We start from the raw sequence: 22,240 nt of genomic DNA on the forward strand, positions 1-22,240 counted from the left end.
CAATCAGCATCCCCAGATCACAAGTCCTAACCACTTCCCTGCAATGAGACAGCGCCAGGCGCTGATGGCTCACACCTGTAATTCTAGCTACTCAGTCATAAGAAGAGTGTGGGTCAAAGTCAGGCAAGGCAGGAAAGTCCATGAAACTCATCTCCAGTTAACCAGCAGAAAGCCCAAAGTAAAGGGTGTTGTTTGAGTGATAGAATACCAGCCTTGAGGGGCCAGGAGTTTGCCCTAGTGGTAGAGTGCTTGCCTAACATTCACGAAGACCTGGGTTCGATTCTTGGTACCACATGCATAGAAAAAAGCTGGAGTGGTGCTGAGGCTCAAGTGGTAGAGCTCTAGCCTTGAGAAAGTCCAAGGACAGTGCTCAGGCCCTGAGCTCAAGCCCAGGACTGGCAAAAAAAAAAAAAAGAATACCAGCCTTGAGAGAAAAAGCTGAGGGACAGCATTCAGACACTGAGTGCACACACACACACACACACACACACACACACACACACACACACACACACAATCATGCCTATAACAAGAGAATAGTTATACACTATTAAAAATAAAAATCAGTGGGGGGGGTGTGGGGGGGGAGGGAAATGGGTACCAAGACATGTGAAAGGGTATCAATGTACGAGAATTAATGCACCTTCTACCTGGCAAATATCATGTAACCCTTTTACTAATTACAGTAAAAAAAGATATTAACCCCCCCCAAAAAAAATAAAAATAAAAATCAGGGGGCCGGGAGTTTGGCCTAGTGGTAGAGTGCTTGCCTAGCATGCACAAAGACCCAGGTTCGATTCCTCGATACCCCACATACATAGCAAAAAGCCGGAAGTGGTGTGGAGGCTCAAGTGGTAGAGTGCTAGCCTTGTGAAAGTCCAAGGACAGTGCTCAAGCCCTGAACCCAAGCCCAGGACTGGCCAAAAAAAATAAATAAATATAAATAAATAAAAATCAGGTAGGATGTTCTAACTTAGAGACTGGGAAAGTAAGTCATGACACTGTGGCAGAGCAATATTTTAAGTATATTGCAAAAAAAAAGTTTACAGTAGTGCATTAAATATGACTTTATATACTTAAGAGTAACTCTTAAGAATGCAAAAAACTGTGAAGGCAGAAGAGCTACTTTCTAGTTCACATACTTCCATACCAAATGAAATAGTCTACATTAAGAACATACCACTGCTCTATCTTAAAACTTTCGTTTTTGTTTTTTTGTTTTGTCAGTCTTGGAGCTTGAACTCATAGCCTGAGCACTGTCCTTGGGCTATTTCAAGGCAAAAGATGTATCACTTGAGCCACAGTACCACTTTGGTTTTTTATGTATATGGTACCAATTTATTGAATCTGGGTCTTTGAGTATGCTTGGCAAGCACTCTACCCCTAGGCCAAACTCAGAGCCCCTATTTTAAAAAAAATTTTATTTCAATCCTCACAAAAAGCTTTCACTTCCTCCATAAGTTTATCCCACTTCTCAACTGTATTTAATCCAGAGTCTAAATACTTCAAGGGCTTTATATTTTTGTAAATTTTTCAGACAAAAAATTTTCTGTAGTTTACATATACTGTACATAATTCCATATAAATAATCTTTAAAAAAAAATCTGCTGGGCTGGGAGTTTGGCCTAGTGGTAGTGTGCTTGCCTAGCATGCATGAAGACCCGGGTTCGATTCCTCGGTACCCCACATACATAGCAAAAAGCTGGAAGTGGTGCTGAGGCTCAAGTTGTAGAGTGCTAGCCTTGAGAAAGTCCAAGGACAGTGCTTAGGCCCTGAGCTCAAGCCCAGGACTGGCAAAAAAAAAAAAAAAATCTGCTGACAAAGTCTCCCAAGAGAACAGTGTCCCTGGAGAAGAGGGCCTCACCAAAGCCCTGAGACTCTCCCAGGCCCAGCACTACTGCCTTTCAAGAGTCTGCTCCCATGATAGAAGCCACAGACTCCAGATGCCCAGGGCAACAGACTCCACAGAGACCCAAGGACAATAGCAGATCTCTGCCTCTTAAGCTTTAAATGCGCCAGGCACATACCTAATGGCTCATACCTAATCCTAGCTACTCAGGAGGCTGAGATGTGAAGATCAAGGTTCAAGGCCAGCCTAGGCAGGAAAGTCCATGAGTCTCTTATCTCCAGTGAACCACCAGAAAACTGGAAATGGCGCTATGGCTCAAAGTGACTCAAAGCCCTCAGGGAAACAGTTCAAGCATCACAACTTACAATAAATAAATGAGACTGAATGAGAACAAGCTTCAGGAAAATTTATCAAACTAGAGTTTACTTTCTTAAGACTTCACTAATCTAGGGGCCAGGAGTTTGGCCTAGTGGTAGAATGCTTGCCTAGCAGCACGAAGACCGGGATTTGATTCCTCGGTACCACATACACAAAGCCAGAAGTGGTGCTGTGGCTCAAGTGGTAGAGCTCTAGCCTTGAGACATCCCAAGGACAGTGTTCAGGCCCTGAGTTCAAGCCCCAGGACTGGCAAAAAAAAAAAAGACTTCAATAATCTAACCTAATAATTGGTAGTGTTACTAGTCCAAAAGTAATCACCCGGAAAGTCCAGTACTTACCCTTTGTCAAAGAAGGACGTGTGTCCTGATCGAGAGAACTTTGTGCCATTGCTAGTCATCACCCCACAGTTAACGTTCCCTGAAATATAGGATTTTCGTGATGCTTGGTCCTTTGCAAAATTCCTGCAAGCTGCTAATTTGGATTCTAAAGCCTATGAAAGGAAAAAGACATGATTTGATTGTCAAAACAGTAGCTACAGGAAAATCTGCATTTCAAACCATTTCTATATCAAGCCTTAACCCTTACCTTCCAGATGGATAACAGCAGATAAGCCATAATGAATCCGCGTTCTAATTACAAGAGGGATGTTTATGCTGACTCCCTTTCTAATGAGCTCAGAGATTTTACCTACTCCTCTCAATTTACCGAATAAGACATTATCCACACCTTACAACTAAGAAAGATGTCACAAGAGTAGATATAAAAAAGATCCCAGATCTATTATTTGTGGAAGTGTGGTTAAGCTGTAGCCTACTAAGATTGGGGGGAAGAAGAGGAGGAGAGAAAGAGGAGAAGGAAGACAGGGAGAGAGATGGGAGGAGAAGGAGACTGTGTGTGTGTGTGTGTGTGTGTGTGTGTGTGTGTGTGTGTGTGTGTGTGTGTGTGTGTGTGTGTGTGTGTGTGTGTGTGTGTGTGTGTGTGTGTGTGTGTGTGTGTGTGTGTGTGTGTGTGTGTGTGTGTGTGTGTGTGTGTGTGTGTGTGTGTGTGTGTGTTTTAGGGATGCAGGGAGAAACCAACCATCCATTACTTATTTTGTAGACCAAAACCTCATTTGAGAATGTTTTTAAATGCAGCCAATTCTTTTTATAGGTTCTTCAGTCTTGTTTTATCCACTGCATCAGACTAGATATACAATCCATCATTTGAAATGAAAAGCCATTTTCTTTTTAAGAGCACACTTCAAAATGCTTACCTGATACTCTATCTAATTAAATATTGACCTGCAAATAGTCCTGGACCTTAGGCACTTACCTGTAAATCAAGTGCTCTTACTTTACACCTGCCGTATCAACTGTCAAGTGCCAAATTCCCCAACAAATAGGCATTTCTCATCTGTTCCCACACAGATACCACCAACTCCCACTTTCCCGTTAATACTTTACCCAATCAAATACAGCAAGGGGGAAGGAGGTGGGTTTCATTATCCACAATATTAGAATTCACTTGGAGAAATCATTTGGACATCCTACCTCCAATATTTCAATTAAACAACAACAACAACACTTAAGAGCTGGTGCTGGTGGCTGCCTATAATCCTAGTTACTCAAAAGGCTGATCTGAAGACAGAGGTTCAAAGCCAGCACAGACAGGAAAGTCTGTGAGACTTAATCACCAAAAGGCCAAAAGTGGAACTGTGGCTCAAGCAGTAGAGTGCTAGCCTCAAGCAAAGGAGCTCAAGAACAGCACCCCGGTCCTGAGTTCGAGTTCTAGGACAGGCACAGTAAAATAAAAATAAAAACGAAAATATTTTTAAATCCCAGCAAATGGAGGTAATGACCTTGCAGGACAAGCTCTGAATGAGCACCATTTAAGGTGCATTACTGCAATAAACAGAGCACCACTAGCTCTTTATTTCCATAAAGAGACTAGGTCTATTCATTCAAATGTTGTGTGAGCTTTTGCCCCAAGACATGCACAAATTTGTAGTTGAGGATTCAGAGACACACAGGTGCCATCACTAGGCCTTTTTTTTCTTCTTTTTTTTCATATACTTTTTATTGTAATTAATAGAAGGGTTACATTATATTCACAAGATAGAAGGTGCATTACTTCACAAACATTGGTACCCTTTCTCATGTCTTGGTCCCCATTTCCCTCCTCCACCCCCCCTCGTCTTGTTTTCCCCCTTCCCTATCCTATTTCAAATAACCAAATAAGCATATATACCAGATAACAAGGTAAAATACTGTAACAATATGAGGTAACCAAGGGACAGCAAAAGAGATGAGAGATAACATAGTACATTAAGGACAACAATCACTCATTATATGGCTTTTGTTTCTATATCCTGGAGGTCCTTTCATTTAGTGTCATACTATATGGCCTTGTGTACCTAGATTTTGCTCTATTGTAAATCTCTGCTAGGAGAACCCAAGGTTTCTACTGATTATGACAAATGAGGGAAACCACTGAGCCTATGTTCCTTTGAGTCTGGCTTACTTCACTAAATATGATTTTTTCTAAGTCTTTCCATTTCCTTACAAATGGAGCGATGTCATTCTGACAGCAGCATAGAATTCCACTGTGTATAAATACCACATCTTGTTAATCCACTCATCAACTGAGGGGCATCAGGGTTGGTTCCACATCTTTGCTATGGTAAATAGTGCTACAATGAACATCGATGTGATAGTGGATTTAGTATGTCCTTGTTTCTGGATGACTGGGTAAATGCCAAGTGATGGGATTGCTGGGTCATAGGGGAGGCTCTATGTTAATGTTTAGTCTTTTGAGGAACTGCAATCCTGCTTTCCAGAATGGTTTGCACTCCCACCAACAATGTAGTAGTGATCTCTTCTGGCCACATCCCCGCCAGCATCTGTTGTTATTAGATTTCTTGATCCTGGCCATTCTAACTGGAGTGAGGTAGAATCTTAGAGTTGTTTTGATTTGCATTTCTTTTATGGCCAGAAATGTCGAGCATTTCTTCAGGTGTCTATGGCCATTCTTTTTTTTTTTTTAAAGTTTATTATACTTTTTTTATTCACAGAGGAAAGCTGTAAATGGTATTTTCTTCTGTTTTTGGCTGTTGGGCTTGGATTCTGGGTTTGGGTGCTGTCCCTTAGCATTTCAGTTTTTTTGTTTTTTCTTTTTTTATATAAATTTTTTTATTGTAATTAGTAAAAGGGTTACATGATATTTGCCAGATAGAAGGTGCATTAATTCACATACATTGATACCCTTTCACATGTCTTGGTACCCGTATCCCTCCCCCCACACACTCCCCACCCGTCTTGGTTTTATGGCCATTCTTATTTCTTCTTCAGAGAAGACTCTCTTTAAATCTTTGGCCCATCTTTTAATGGGATGGTTGTTTCTTTGGAAATTAGTTTTAGAATGATTCCATTTTTTTAGCTGTTGATATATTTTAGATATGAAGCCTTTGTCTGTTGTATGGTTAGTGAAGATCTTCTCCCACTCTGTAGGCTTTCTAGTTAGTTTGCTAGCTATGTCCTTTGCCTCACAGAAGCTCTGCAGTATAATGCAGTCCCACTTATCCAGACTTTCTTTGATTTGTTGCATCACTAGGCCTTTTCAAGGGGAAGGGGACGTCTACAATTTAAGATTTGGAAGCTATCCACACCCAGCGATAGATAAAACCATGGCTGTGAATGAAAGATCAGAAAAAGCAAGGACAAACTCTTGGCAAACCAACAGTGAAAGAATGGGCAGAGAAAAAGATGAAGAGGAATGGGCAGAAAGTGGGATCATCCCTGAAACAGTATCAGGGATGCAGAAGAAAGGAAAACTCAAGAGAAAAAACCGGTTGGTGTTGAATGTTTCAAAAAAAATGAGGACAGCACACACTGGATCTGTCAGCACTGAGATCACCAGTAAGCACTTTTAGTGTTTGCAATAGGGAGTAGAGCTGGGGCTGGAATACCTGAGGTTTACATGTACAGTCAAAATACTAATAATAAACATATGCAGGATTTCAAAAGGCCTGACTGTAAGAGGGTGAGAGAACAATAGTTAAAGAGAAAGGTAGCATAAAACAAAACAATTGTTTTTTTTGTTTTGTACATTTAAAACAAAAAAGCCAGGCATCAATATCTTATACTAGTAATCCTAGCAATTCAGGAGGCTGAGATCTAAGGATCAAGGTTCAAAGCCTGCCTGGCAGACAATGCTAGAGGCTCTTATCTCTAACTGACCAGGAAAAAGCTAGAAGTGTGGCTCAAGTAGTAGAGTCACACCTTAAGTGAGAAAGCCAATTGAAAGAATGAGGCCCCTAAGTTTAAGGCCCAGTAACAGTAAACAACAACAACAAAAAGCAGAGCATAATACCAGAAGATAACAGAGGAAATCAAGTAAATTTAAACCAGATGGACTTGGTTTTGCCCTGGGAAGAGACTTCCAGTTCAAGTCAACAAAGGCACAGAATTAGAAAATAAACTATGCACAGAATATTGAGTGCTGGTGGGTACAGCACATCAAGTCTTGGGGACATCTTAGACAGTGGAATGGACAAACTTTGTGAGAACTCCACTACCTCTGAATAAATTAAAGTACTAAAGCAAAGAAGTTATCTAGAACTGACACCAAGTCAAGAGACAGTGTAGTGAGGAGAAATTCAAGCATAAGAATGTGCAGCCGCCCTAAAGGGATGTCAGGGCATTTGGCAAAGAGCAGGAAGGAAAAGCTGGAAGATAAACAGCGGAAGTGTGTTTCTTCTACCTCAACAAAAGCAGACATTTTAAATGTTAGGAAAACAGGAAGCAGTGTAAGTTAGCTATGACAAAAACATGACTTAAGACTGACAGTTAAAGAATGAGATGTTGAAATACTTGTTAAATGGGATAAATATAGAGCCCAGGCCCTCCTCTCCTGTGATCTTTGTGATAATATTTATATGGACATCATACAGTAAATTCTGTGTGACTAATCTTCAATTTCAGAACCAACTAAATGTCCCTTAAAAGGGGACAATAGGCTGGTGGCTCACATTTGTAATTCTAGTTACTAAGAAGGCTGAAATCTGTGGATTCCAATTCAAAGCCAGCCCTGGCAAGAAAGTCCATGAAACTTTTATTGACAGTTAACCACAAGAAAACCAGAATTGGAGCTGAGGCTCAAAGTGGTAGAGCACTATAGCCTTGAGCAAAAAAGCTAAGGGAAGTACCCAGACCCTGAACTCAAGCCCCACAACCAAAAAAAGAAAAGAAAAAAAAAAAAGGATAGCAGGCTAGACACTCAAGCCTATAAGCCTCATTACTTCAGTGGCTAAGATCTGAGGAACATGGTTCAAAGTCATCCAGGGCAGACAAATCCATGAGTCTCTTATCTTTTGACTAACTAGCAAAAAGCTGGAAGTGGAGGAATGGCTTAACTAGTAGACCAACAGCTATGAGCCCCCCTCCCCCACAAAAAAAGCTAAGCTAGAGCATAACCAAGTTTAAGCTCTGGTACCAGCATGCACACATGCACACATCTAGAGAGGCAGAAAGGTAGGAAGAGAGAAGGAGTTCAGCTAGTTAATAAATTCACAGAAGTTTAAACAAAGTTACTCAAAAGTAGGATGCAGCTCAGTAGGAGAACACAAGCTTAGCATGCATTAGCCCCTGAATTCCATCCTTACTCCCACATAAGACATACATTTGTATAAACATGTATATATGTATATGAACATATGCATGTATACTAAAATTTATAAACCTAAATGTAAAAAACAAAAATAAAATTGAAAGGTTAACTCTCTCAAAATCTTTGTCTTGCTTAAACTTGATTAAATCAAGACACATCATTTTATGTTACAGAAATACACACAACAAATACGACTTTAGAAGTATCTTCAGTGAGGAAAAATTAGCATGCACACTGCATGAATCATTCATGCATATTACTTTTTATAGTAAGTTGAAAGTGAAGATTTGGAGTAATCTCATGGTCAGAAAAAGCAAACATAGACCCAGTGTCTTAGATTTCCAATTCCTCTTCAGATTTCCAATTCTTCTTCAGCTAAAGTATACTTCAACTTGTACATGCTTTAGGAAAAATGTCTCACACAGAAATAAGTAAAGGAGTAATGAATGGTGGAAAATTACAAGAGTTAATCATTAAATAAGCAAAGTCAGTCACTTGAGGGATACACAGAAGGCATGAAGGTAGAAATGCTGACTATACAGTAATGGTAGGAATTTGTATGAGTCTGTTTCCAGTCACTCAGCCTCTCTGGTTGTTTCAGATTATAAATCTTCTTCAATCAACACCAAGATTTAAATGTGATTGGTGGGATTGTGGAGGAGTAGAAAGGAAATGCAAACAAGAGAAAAGTGATAAATGCAGGTTTAGGACTACAATCCCAGTTACTTGGGAAGCAGACACAGGATGACTGAAATTTGACACCAGCTCAAGGAAAAAGTTGTAAGTCTCCATCTCAACAAATAAGACAAGTGGAACAGGATACAACATAATCCCAACTACATGGGAGACATAGGTAGGAGGATCATATGAGCTTGTATTTGAAAAGTAACTAAAGCATAAAAGAGATGGAGATGTGATTCAAATGACAAAGTGCCTGCCTAGTGATGTAAGGTCCGGAGTTGAAACCACAATAGGACACAATAAAATGGCTGATAAAGACAAACAGGGCATGACTCTTGATAAGGTCAAAGAGTAAATAGTAAACAGTAAAAGGCTGAATAGGAAGCTAGATATGTAGACAAGAGAATCACTTGAGACTATAGTTTGGAGACTATAGTCTGGACAAAGAAGATGCTATCACAAATAAGAAAATAGGGGAAGGGCCAGGAGTTTGGCCTAGTGGTTAAAGTGCTTGCCTAGCATGCACAAAGACCCGGGTTCAATTCCTCATGTACCACATACATAGAAAAAAGCCGGAAGTGGTGCTGAGGCTCAAGTGGTAGAGCTCTAGCCTTGAGAAAGTCCAAGGACAGTGCTCAGGCCCTGAGCTCAAGCCCAGGACTGGCAAAAAAAAAAAAAAAAATAGGGGAAAAATAGAGATTCTAATATTTCAAAAGTCAAACTGTTTTAGAATATGAGACTAGAGTCAAGAAGAAGAAGGCACTGGAGATGAGGTAGCCCAAGAGCACTAAGACAGAGAAGCACTAAATGCTAGTGCCCTACAAAATAAATGAGAGAAGGACCAGGAAGAAGGAGACAGGCAAAGACCAGGATTAGAAGAGCTGAAAGTGGGCCGGGAGTTTGGCCTAGTGGCCTGGGTTCGATTCCTCAGTACCACATACACAGAGAAAAGCCGGAAGTGGTGCTGAGGCTCAAGTGGTAGACCTCTAGCCTTGAGAAAGTCCAAGGACATTGCTCAGGCCCTGAGTTCAAGCCCAGGACTGGCAAAAAAAAAAAAAAAGAGCTGAAAGTATCTGAGACATTGTGCTAAAGGAACAATGGAGAAGAGTTAGTGCCACTAGCCTCAGCTTGGCCCTCATCAGAAGCTCCACCAGCCCAGCACTGGGGTGTTTACCCCAACACTAGCCCAGGCAGCTCACACTAGATGCCTGCACTGCACAGCTTCCTGGGAGTTCTTACCACAGAAAAGTATTCTTTTCCCCTTCCCTCATTTCAATGGCACCTCAGCAGTGGAAATACCTAGTAATAAGTAACTGAATGCTTACCCCTACTTTCCGTAAGAGATCCCCCACAATGTTCAGGGCTGATATCCTAGCAGAAGGAGTTAGTGGACTGGTTCCAAAACCATTTGGTATCGCTAAAGAAAAACAAAAGCAAAGTGAATGACATTAGCAGCAAACTATGGGTTTTCTTGGTGATGTTACAAAGCAGGATATACTCGATGCAAAATCAACTTTTACATTATAGATGAAACGTGCAATTATGGATAAAATATACAATAGCTACAAAATAACTTAAGTTTTAACCTGGATGGCTTAAGGCTATCAACTAAACAGGAACACATCTGGACCAGTGCTTCTGAAGGCAAGATTCCTAAAAACAGAACTGCTCTATTAGGCCATTCTTTCTTTCATCTTAGATATTGCCAAAATGCACCATAAAAATTGTGTGCCTTGGGGCCGGGAGTTTGGCCTATTGGTAGAGTGCTTGCCTAGCATGCATGAAGACCCGGGTTTGATTCCTCGGTACCACAGATGTAGCAAAAAGCCAGAAGTGGTGCTGTGGCTCAAGTGGTAGAGCCCTATCCTTGAGAAAATCCAGGGACAGTGCTCAGGCACTGAGCTCATGCCCAGGACTGGCAAAAAAAAAAAAAAAAAAGAAAGAAAAATTGTGTGCCTTGCCAAGTTCAGTAGCTCATGCCTGTAATCCTAGCCAGCTGAGCTCTGAGGATTGCAGTTCAAAGCCAGCCAGGTACTAAAGACCATGAGACTCTTATCTCCAAATAAATACCACAAAACCAGAAGTGGCACTGTGGCTCAAGAGGTAGGGTGGTAGCCTTGAGCTGAAGAGCTCAGGGACAATACCCAGGCCCAGAGTTCAAGTCCAACAACCAAAAAAAAAAAAAAAAGTTGTACCAGTTATCAGCAATCTGCATAGCAATGCTCTGAATAACATTACTTATTAACCTTTTTTAGTCATTGGTAGTTACTCTTAAGTTTTACCTCTTTAATACCTAGTCAATTTCTCCTGGAAATCATCTTTATTCTTTGTACCTTTTCCTACTTGGTTTTCTTACTTTGCAAGGCTCTATATATGATGAATATTCACCCTTTCTCATATATATACTTTCTCTTATGTCAGGATGACATTTATCTCTTCTGTTCTATAGAAGAACTTGTAGCTTCTCCATCTCAGTAATATAAAATATTCCCTAGCTAAATGTATTGGTTCAACTATAACCCCACCTACTTGGGAGTAAGAGATCAAGGATCATGGTTTGAAACCAGCCCAGACCCCAACCAATGGTCTCAATAGTATACACCTATCATCCCACCTCTAGAGGAAGCACAATAGCTGGGCGTGGTGGTGCTCACCATTCATTCCAGCTATACAGGGAAGCATAAACAGCAGGACAGCCCTGTCTCAGTATTATGTGAAACCCTCTCTCAAAAATAATCAATGCAAAAATGACTGGCAGAGTGGCTCATTTGGCAACTACCAGGCCCCAAGTTCAAACCCCAGTACCACCCAAAATAAAATAAGCCCTTAATCATTGTGAGAATGTATTTTATTTCCATAGAATAATTATTCTATTCCACCAGAATTACACAACTTAAGCTCATTTTTAACTGATAGATTAAAAACACAAAACTTGTACATATTAATTGGGTACAATTTAATATATATAAGTATGCTACTTTATTGTAGCACAAAATGCATTTTTGATACTTAATAGACAAAGACCCTTCTTATTATTTCTGATTTTTTACTATTCTCATACATTTACTGTTCCAGAATAGTTTCCATCATCTTCTTGGTTTTTGTTTTTTCACAGTACTGAGGTTTGAACTCTCAAACTTGCTACACAAAGAGCTCTACTACTTCAGCTCTCTCCATAAGTTTGAGTATTGCAATCAGTAGCATTTTCAGAACTAAGCTGTAAAATTGTAAGCAAAAAGGTCAAATGGCTAATTCTCAGATTTCAATAATTTATTTAAACTTATATTCTGAAAGACTGACAACAAGAGCTTTTCATGACTGCTCTACTCTATATATTGCTTACTCTGTATCCACAGTACATATTACTATTAGTTATTAGTACCTTATTATTATACGATACTTTCACATATCTTACCTAATTTCACCACATAACAAGTCTCAAGCTAGCACCTGGAATTCCACTAATAAACTGAGAAATTGAATTCTGTGTTTTATTTCATGTAAGTGACTATAAATTTAAATAGTCACAAGTAGCTACTAGATACTGTACTGAGCGGCATGGATACAGAGAACTTATTGTACTGACTGCCTGGACAGCAAACCTTCCCATACACATCACACTGACTGATAAGGCCTGTATTTTAATACAGAGCAGGGCAGAGGATAGACAGCTTTGGTTTGGGGAGGAAGAAGGCAGGGACAGTGGGAGGAGTTGGGATATCATCTGCAAGCTACAAACATTGAACAAATGGAATTGAGGGTTTGGGGATTACATGCTAAGGTTCTATCTAGTGGCTTCGAACTCATTTTTCTCCTTATATGGATTACATAACGCATGGGTTGGCAGCAAGGGGAACCTTGTCACTGTGGCACCATCCACTTCCCTGATGTAACCTTGGATGTGAGAGCAGCATCTGAAGAAAGGGCACATGGCTCTGAGCCAGCCTTATGTGCCTCGGAAGAATTCTGACATTCTCTGTGCCTTCGTGCATTAATGGCTTCTAGTTTCCCACACTACAGGAAGCGGCAAAAGCAAGAAATAAAAACTATATAATCCCAAAACTGATGCCTGACAAGGAGGTATGCACAAACACACAGGCATTCACAGAAGGAAAAAACTCAAGCTGCAAAAACGTATTACTGACATAACCAAAGCATGCTTTTCTTTTTTTGTTTGCCTCATTTACATACAACTTAAGTTTATTGCTTACAACAATAAAGGAAATAGAAAAATTACACTCTGTCAAATCATCAAAGAGAACACAGGAGTGGTTAACCTCATTTGCCCCACCCCCCCCCATGGAAAATTTGTACTGTTATAAAACATGCTTTTCTTTAAATTTTTCCACTTTTTAAAATTTCAGTGAGGTTCTTCTAGATTAAATGTTAAGCCTCAATTCCATACATATGTAAGAATGATCCAAAAGAACAATTCCTTGTTTCATATAGCACAAAACCAACTTTTTCTTTTTTCTTCTTCTTTTTGCTATATAACCAAGGCTAGTCTTGAACCCACATGTTCCTTCTGCAGTCTACCAGTGCCTAGATTAAATGCAATGACACCAGGCTTAACTCTTTTGTTTTTGGCAGATAGGGATCAAACCCAGAACCTAGCTCATGGTAGGCAAAGGCTTTACCCCTGAAACACATTCTAAACCTAAAACTAACTTTCAAAATGTAATTTTCTCATTAAATTTGAGCAACTTCCACTTTAACAAAAACAAAACAAAACACCCTTTTAAATACATAATCTAACACAGCTTCAGAGAAAAAGTATGACTGGGTGCTGGTGGCTCACGCCTATAATCCTAGCTACTCGGGGGGTTGAGATCTGAGGATCGCAGTTCAAAAGCCAGCCCTAGCAGGAAAGTCCATGAGACTCCTATTTCCACTTAGCCACCAGAAAACCAGAAGTGGCACTGTGGCTCAAAGTGGTAGAATGCTAGCCTTGAGCAAAAAAAGAGCTTAGTGCCCAGACTCTGAGTTCAAGTTCCACAACCAATAAAAAAAAAAAAAAGTGGCCAGGAGTTTGGTCTAGTGTTAAGAGTGCTTGCCTAGCATGCACAAAGACCCAGGTTTGATTCCTCAGTACTGCATACATAGAAAAAGGCTGAAGTGGTGCTGTGGCTCAAGTGGTAGAGCACTAGGCCTTGAGAAAGTCCAAGGACCGTGCTCAGGCCTAAGTACAAGCCCTGGGACTGGCAAAAAAAAAAAAAAAAAAAAAAAGTAATAAAGCAGGACAAACCTTTTGGTGAAGGAAAACTGTTTTCTGTTCCTTTGCCAACAGGAGTAGCTGGCAAGGAGAGTGAAGCCTGGACAGCAGAATCCATCTTTTCACAGTCTAGAGTCGGAGAACTAGGAGCAGACTTTCGAGTCACTTCCTGTTGTCTTTCTCGGACTGCCAGCTCTTGCCTTAAATCTGCAAAGTGTTGCAAGCAAAGGTAAAGATTCTAAATGGAACAATATCAAATCTAAAATGTCCTAGTCATATTCTCCAAATTCTATTTTTATCTTGGGAAGGAAGGAAAAGGGGAATGACAACTCTATACTCCAAATGATAATGGAATTTAAAAATGCTATGACCTCAGAGACAATCATCATGTTCAAATACATAAAAAGAAGAGGGTTGAAGAGAGACCAAAATAGAACTCCCAGGAAATCTATAAACATTCTATACCAACTCAGATGCAGAGGTATAGCTCAAATAGTAGAGCATCAACCTTTAGCTACAAAAACAGGAATTTGGCTTTCCTAGAATACACGAAGACCCAGGCTCAATTCCTCAGTACCACATACACAGAAAAAGCGAGAAACAGTGCTGTTGCTCAAGTGGTAGAGCTCTAGCCTTGAGAAAGCTCAAGGACAGCACTCAGGCCCTGAGTTCAAACCCCAGGACTGGCAAAAATAAATAAATAAATATTCTGTACTGACTCATTTGTTTCACATTTTGAAAGTATGACTTTTGGGGATCACTGTAAAAATCAATGAAGTGCAGTCTTATTTTGGTGGTTATTTGTGATTACCACTATGAAATATTCTCTTTGGACAATAATTATTTCTAACGGTTTACATTTTTTCTTACTCTCAAATATTGAACTTTTAACTCAGAATTACAAATTAAACTACATTATATAACCTATGTTTAAAAGGATAAAAAATTATCCCTCTTTAGAAAAATTAAAAGAAAATTAAAATAAGATCTGTGTTCTAGCACTGCTATCCAGAACAACCAAGAGATGTAGGAGACCTAAATATTCATGTATGAATGAATGAATATAGAATTAGATGCATGGAACACATCAGTCTCTAAAAGCAATCGTGTCACATATTACAATACAGATAAACTTTCAGGATATTGTGCAAAGCGAAACACACTAATCACACAAAAAGACAAACACTGCAAAATTCCACTTAAATGAGGTATCAAAAGTAGTCAAAATTCATAGAAACAAATACAGAACTGTGGTTTCAGAAGATGGGGAGTATGGGAAAAGAACTGCCATCTAATGGTTAATAGTTTCAGTTTTGCAAGATGAACAAGTTCTAGAGATCTATTATTCAACAGTGTGAGCATTTCTACATTTGAAAACAGTTAAGATGACTGTAATGCTAACATAAATAAGATAGAATGTTAATATTTTACATATCCATAAATTAGGAAAGCTCTTCAGAGGAATACATCATCCTCTTAGGAGAAATAAGTAAAGGCATAGGGAGGAAAAAAGGGTCAAAACAGACTGGAAAAAAGCTTCAGGAGTAGTAATCAAAATACACATACAGGGGCCAGGAGTTCAGCCTAGTGGTAGAGTGTTTGCCTAGCATGCACGAAGACCTGGGTTTGATTCCTTGGCACCACATACATAGAAAAAAGTCAGAAATGGTGCTGTGGCTCAAGTGATAAAGCTCTAGCCTTGAGAATGCCCAAGGACAGTGCCTAGGCCCTGAGTTCAAGCCCCAGGACTGGCAAAAAGAAAAAAAATTAAAAACAAAAAAAATATATATATAAAAGAAGTTGGGCCAGGAGTTTGGCCTAGTGGTAGAGTGCTTGCCTAGCATGCATGAAGACCCAGGTTCAATTCCTTCATTCCACATACATAGAAAAAAGCCAGAAATGGTGCTGTGGCTCAAGTGATAAAGCTCTAGCCTTGAGAATGCCCAAGGACAGTGCTTAGGCCCTGAGCTCAAGCCCAGGACTGGCAAAAATTAAAAAAAAAAAAAAAGTATATATATATATATATGTATGTATGTATGTATATATAAAAGAAGTCAGTCCTTGAGCTTTCTGTAGCTTGGTTTCAGCAAGTATTCTCTAAATTATAAATCTTACCTCTTGCTTCATCCTTTAACCTTTGTACAGAGACCAACAAAGATTCCTTTTCATCCAGCTCACTCTCTAAAAATGCATTGCGTTCAATGGCCTGATTTAGCCTTTGTTCAAAGTCTTCCAATGAAACTATTGTTGCTCTATAAAAAAAAAAATTTGAGAGTCCAGGAATTAAATAACATGTGTATACTGCCAATACAAAAATGAAACAGTTTATCTACTATTCCTGACATAGCCATCCTGACCTAGTTCAAAGAGAATGATCTCACCCCATTCAACAATGGAGTGTCCCTCCCACTAGGTGCTATTTGCTACAGAAATAAAATTCCCAACTTCAGATTAGGACTCTTGAATGCCATCTACAATCTTACCAGTTCCTGCCAAAATGTCTCTCAACTTTATTTCCTCTTTTAGCCCCAATTTTCTGCATCAATTCTTCCTTAATGGTCATCATATCCCCCTACTTCCAATCCCTCAGTATTATCTTCTCAAATCAAGATTTGGTATTACTCATTTGGTCAGGGAAAAAAAAAAAAAAAACTCTTAAAGAGCTTCCCAATTGCCTATAATGACTAACACAGCTTATGTTTTTTCACAACTTTACCAGTTTCAATACATTCAGCAATACTAAATCTAGACTTGTCAATCAAAATGAACTATTAATACTTCAAGTACCTTCTTGCCTCTCTACTTTTCACCTATTTCTTAACCTGATCCACCTCTCTTCCTCTTAGGCTCCAACACCTGGAAAGGCTTTCCTGATTTCCACAGGTGCTCTGGCTGCTTCTCCCTCTATGCCCTATCATAGACTGTACATGCTTTTTACTAAAACATTTCTTATGATGTTCTTAATGTCAGCTCCAAGACCAGTGACTAGTATCCTCAACCCCAGCATTATGTCAATCACTTGAGAGTCATGTGGTAAATATATTAAAGAAAGAAATACTGGCCAATAATTATAAAATAATAAGAACAACGTTTGAAAGGATTCAGAACAATTAATTAGTCTTTCTTTAATATATTTACCATGTGACTTTCAAGTGATTGACATAATGCTAGATATTCAGGAATGTAATGAAAGCTGCACTTTGGGAAATTCACTAGTCAGTATTAAAACAGAAGCAAATGAAAAGGAAACAAATGTAAAGACAGATCCACTAGGACATAACTGCAGCATCCAGGTTTAAAACTGAGAAACTACAGAAAGTGAGGCAGTAAGAACACAGGGAAGGTGGAAGGATTCATGAGGCACAAAGGAAAAAAAAAGTGCATAAAAGAAAAGAAAAAAATTCAAAGAAAAACTAATCTGGGAAGATAAGCTTCCATTCCAGAGAGCTGACAGGAAATACCAAAAGGAAATGTTCTGCTACAAAGACGGAAGTTTGAGCCTAATGATAGAAATTTCAATCACCAAGAGCCCACTTGGTTATTCTCACAAAGGCACACCAGCACTGACCTTTTTGCCCGCTCCAGGTCATCATTGGCCTGCTCCAGCTCCCTCACATACTTATGCAACTGCTCCTTAATAGCCCGAGTCTGGCTTAAATCATCTTCTAATACTGAGACCTGCTTGTAGCTCTGTGCATACTGATGTTCTAGTTTTTCCTGAGGACACGAGTACATGAAACAAAGGTTGTGTTGTTAAAATACATCTGTTTTTGCTTTTGTTTTTCCCTAGCTCTGAGGCTTGAACTCAGGGCCTGAGCACTGTCCTTGGGCTTTCTCAAGGCTAGAGCTCTTCCCTGGAGCCACAGCACCACTTCCAGCTTTTTCTATGTATGTGGTACCAAGGAATCAAACACAGGGCTTTGTGCATGATAGGCAAGCACTCTCCCACTAGGCCAAACTCTTAGCCGGGCGTCTGTTCTTAAGCATCACTTAAAAACTTAAAATTTTGGGGCCAGGAGTTTAGCTTACTGGTAAAGTACTTGTTGTATTGAGGAATCAATACAACATACACAGAAAAAGCCAGAAGTGGTGTTGTGGCTCAAGTGGTAGAGCTCTAGTCTCGAGAAAGCCCAAAGCCAGCGCCGGTGGCTCACGCATAATATCCCATCTACTCAGGAGGTTGAGAGCTGAGGATCACTGTTCAAAGTGAGACTTTTATCTACAATAAGCACCAGAAAACCAGAAGTAAGGCCATGGCTCAAGTAGTAGAGCAGTAGCCTTGAGTTGAAGAGCTCAGGGACAGTGCTCCGGCCCAGAGTTCAAGCTTCATGACCAACAAAAACAACTAACTTTAATTCTCATTTTAATAAAACCCAGTACATTACACAAGCCTGTCCCCAGTACAGTAGCTCCTACTGTCCTAATTACCTTTAATGCTTCCACTTCATATTTCAGCCTTTGGTTATCAGCTTGCAGGTCTCTATTTCTTTGTTCAGCCTGAACTAATTGTGCCTCCAACTCTGCTTCTAATTCTCTGCTTCCTTCCTGGAATTCAACTAGCTCATCTCGAGCTTCCTGGAAGCTAATCAGAAACAAAGTAGGAAAGGTGAGTAATATTTGGAACCACAAGATTACTACAAGATCATTACAAAGCAAGTTAGTGGGGTTTGCATATAATCTAACGTGCTCATAAAATATGCTAATCACTAAAGTCAATATTTTTAATTTCCTCTGTATATTCAGGATTCAGTGAGAATTAGTTATAAGCCTCCAAGAGACTCAAACCAGTGGTTATAAAAACGTAAAAAAAAGTTAATCTGGGGCCGGGATTTGGCCTGGTTGTAGAGTGCTTGCCTAGTATATATGAAGACCAGGATTCAATTCCTAGGTACCACATACATAGAAAAAGGCAGAAGTGGTGCTATGGCTCAAGTGGTAGAGATCTAGCCTTGAGAAAACCCAAGGACAGTGCTCAGGCTCTGAGTTCAAGCCCCAGGACTGGCATGTGAGCACGCGCGTGTGCACACCCACAAAGTTAAATCTTCATAGTTCAATAATATTAATGTATTCATCTACAGAACTTAAGCAGGGTGAAATGCATCTTTCATTTCACTACGGTACCTTAAATCAGGCATTACCTTCAATTCTATTCAAGAGAAATCACAGATAGTCTCACTTCACAATAGTTGGTGCACTTTAATGTTCATTTTATTCTCATCGCTAATTCAAAATGAAATGATTACACTCCCTCCATTAGATCATTTTTATCTAATTCACTAATACATTATAACACCATAAACTAGTTTAACATTTAGATAATTGTTTTTAATATATGCAATTGGCTTCAATTACTTAATTCCATGCTTTTAAACACACTCATCAAAGATGTCTATAGAATTCCACAGCCTGTGCAGTTGCAATACAAGAAAAGGCGATTCCCCCAAAGGCACACTATCTACATCCACTCGCACAATGGAATAACTGGGCTTCACTGACAACAATGAAAGAGCAATGAACTTTACATAAGGTCAAGTCTGTTAACCAAACAGGAAAAATGTGTAAGTACTTCAGAAAGATTCCTTAGTTTTTGGTATTTGGGTAGAGGTCTTTATGCTGACCAAGAAAATGCTCTTTTAACCCACACTCATTTCAAAGGATTCTATTTTCCTGCCCACTCTAACCACCTATTTTAGGATTCCCACAATAGCTAGAATAACAAATGCATGCACCTCAATGGTGACATGGGATCTCATGAACTTTTCTACCCAGGCTGGCCTTGAACCACCATCGTCCCATTCTCAGCCTCTCAAGTAGTTGGATTACATTTGTGACCCACCTGTACCCAACAAGAAAGGAATTTAAAACAAGTCTGGGAGGTTTAGTTCAGTGGCAAAGTATTTGCCTAGCAATTACAACATCCTGAGTTCAATCCCCAGTACCAAAAAAAGAAAAGACCCCCCCCAAAAAAAAAGTTTAAAAAAAAAACCCAGTTCTAAAAAAAAAAGGTAAGAAAATAAGTAAATAAATAAAACAAGTTTTAGACTGAAAAGTTATTGCTCATAAGATTCCCTTACTAGGCCGGGAGTTTGGCCTAGTGGTTAAAGTGCTTGCCTAGCATGCATGAAGACCAGGGTTCGATTCCACGATACCACATATAGAAAAAAAGCCGGAAGTGGTGCTGAGGCTCAAGTGGCAGAGCTCTAGCCTTAGGAAAAGTCCAAGGACAGTGCTCAAGCCCTGAGCTCAAGCCCAGGACTGGCAAAAAAAAAAAAAAAAAAAAAAAATTCCCCAACTAAATAATTAAAATGTTATAAAATATTCTATAGGGGGCCAGGAGTTTGGCCTAGTGGTAGAGTGCTTGTGCACGAACAGCCAGGTTCAACTCCTCAGTACCACAGACATAGAAAAAGCTGGAGGTGGTGCTGTGGCTCAAGTGATAGAGTGCTAGCTTTGAGAAAGCCCAAAGACAGTGCTCAGGCCCTGAGTTCAAGCCGCAGGACTGGCAAAAAAATAAAAAATAAAATAATATATATATATATATCTCATAGACATGAATTTCATCCCACTCCCTCAAAATTTGGCTAGCTCTAAACACTAATAATGCATGCCTAAAGAAAACTAAAACCTAATATAACTATCTCCAAATGAGCAACTAATGAGGCAGAACCAGTACACATAAGAGACCAAAGATATGGTGAAAAAACTAAGAGAAGGAAAACTATCAAAAGAAATCATAAATGACACTAAGGTTTCCTCCTATTTTAATAATCTAAACACTGTAAAGATTTATTGCAGTTTTACAAGTTTAATACAAGCAATATTATGGATATTTCTAAAATCACCATCCTAAATCTGAAATTCTAAGCTTAGCTTTATGCTTTTAAAAATACTGCCCAAGACATTATATATTCCAAAAGCCCTCTGTTTTTAGTTTGTTTATATTACCTTTGTTTATACTTCAAGGACAGCTCCTTCCAATAAGCAGTTTCTTCTTTTAAACTTGAAAAATCTGGTATATCTTCACCATCCATGATCAAGAAAGCCTATGAGGTATTTAAAATAAACTATTATAAATAAAATAGAAAACAACTAAATCTAAGATTTGGGACATTAATGAATCTGCAGAATTTTGAAGGAAGTTAAGTGGTTCTCAAAGTGGTTAACATTACCTCATTGCCCACTCAGTGACAACCAATACTATTCATGAGACCATGACAGGAGACAAGCCAGTCTTTACAAAGCCAATGAGGCACTTTCAGTGACAGCCCCAGGTTCTGGGTGACCCAGCTCACAGAAACATCCTGTCCAGAGTTCCAGCAGTTGGTTTAGGGCCAACTGGCCTCCTGAGAATCAGCTGACAGCATGTTAGAAATGCTGCTACCGCACACTCTTCCCTGTTGTATAATTGCTTCAAAACATCTGCTAGGGGATACTTCATGCCAGGGGATGGACAAATTCCCAATAATTTACTTCTATTACATTTCTAAAAGTTATTTTGTAAGCCCAAGCTTCCTATAAAAGTCTGCTCATCTCCAACTGCATTGATCTTTTGTCTAGGTTCTTTTCCACAATCAACATTGCATTTGAACTAGTTAACTAAATTCTGAACTAATGGTAGGCCAGATGAAATACCAAAATTTTTTCTACAACCTTCCCAAAATACAAACCTCGGTTTATCTTCCAGCAAACCTGTTCAAAACTGTCTTAACATACCGGAATTATTGCAGGTGTGGATATTCTCTCTACTTGAATGGCTTTTCATTCATACATTTGCAAAGTTCCTATTTTTCCTTAAAATCCAGCTGTCATCATTTCCAAAAAGCCTTTTTCGACCTTACCCAAACAGCATTAAGCTCTGTTACAGTACACTTAGCTACCTCTATACACCACCATACACATAGGATTTAACAATATCCTTATCACTTAGCAATGCTCCAGGGTGGGAATCTTTTTCTGCCAAGGGCCATTTAGGTATTTGAAAATATCTGTGGGTTAAACAAAACTGTCAATTCGTGCAGATGACCATGGGAAGCATCTGACAATCATTTTGTGTCTGTCAGAAAGCATACATGTCTGTCTCATAATACACTACAATTCTCTGTCCCCTATTAGGCTACGTAGTATTCTGATTTCTGTCCTAGCACAAGTGGGACACACTACATGCTCAGTAATGCTTACTCAAAGCATAATTGATTCAGCCTAAATCCTACAGCGCAGCAAGAACTAAAGACCAGCTTTACATGTAAATTAACAACTCGTCTAACACAGGCCACTCCAGAATTCAATCACAGACAAGAACAAATGGGACTATCAGTGTGAGTCTTGGTTTTTATTTTCTTTTTTGAGAGGTGGGAGGTTGGGATAGTAGAGGCCTTTGAACTTAGGGCACATTGAGCTTTATAAGCAAGCACTATTAGACCACTTGAGTCACAATTCCAGCCTGTGAGTGTGATTCTTATCGGAAAACTAAAAAGTAA

General features: G+C 39.4%; 1 protein-coding gene across 3 annotated transcripts in view; it reads right to left on the bottom strand.

The window, feature by feature from the left end:
- The window catches only part of Ndel1 (nudE neurodevelopment protein 1 like 1), a 55,540-nt gene that overhangs the window by 6,582 nt on the left and 26,718 nt on the right, over positions 1 to 22,240 (bottom strand). For all 3 annotated transcript variants that reach the window (XM_090349588.1, XM_090349587.1, XM_090349589.1), the window contains exons 2-8: positions 20,709 to 20,806; positions 18,192 to 18,345; positions 17,332 to 17,480; positions 15,879 to 16,015; positions 13,797 to 13,970; positions 9,877 to 9,968; positions 2,566 to 2,717 (exon numbers count right to left, since the gene is read on the bottom strand). In XM_090349588.1, the coding sequence (XP_090205714.1) occupies positions 2,566 to 2,717; positions 9,877 to 9,968; positions 13,797 to 13,970; positions 15,879 to 16,015; positions 17,332 to 17,480; positions 18,192 to 18,345; positions 20,709 to 20,794 (944 nt within the window). In that variant the 5' untranslated portion in view covers positions 20,795 to 20,806. The remainder of the gene's footprint in view (positions 1 to 2,565; positions 2,718 to 9,876; positions 9,969 to 13,796; positions 13,971 to 15,878; positions 16,016 to 17,331; positions 17,481 to 18,191; positions 18,346 to 20,708; positions 20,807 to 22,240) is intronic.

This window comes from Megascapheus bottae, chromosome 17, assembly GCF_031878675.1.
Source record: "Megascapheus bottae isolate mThoBot1 chromosome 17, mThoBot2.hap1, whole genome shotgun sequence".
Classification (NCBI taxonomy): Eukaryota; Metazoa; Chordata; class Mammalia; order Rodentia; family Geomyidae; genus Megascapheus; species Megascapheus bottae.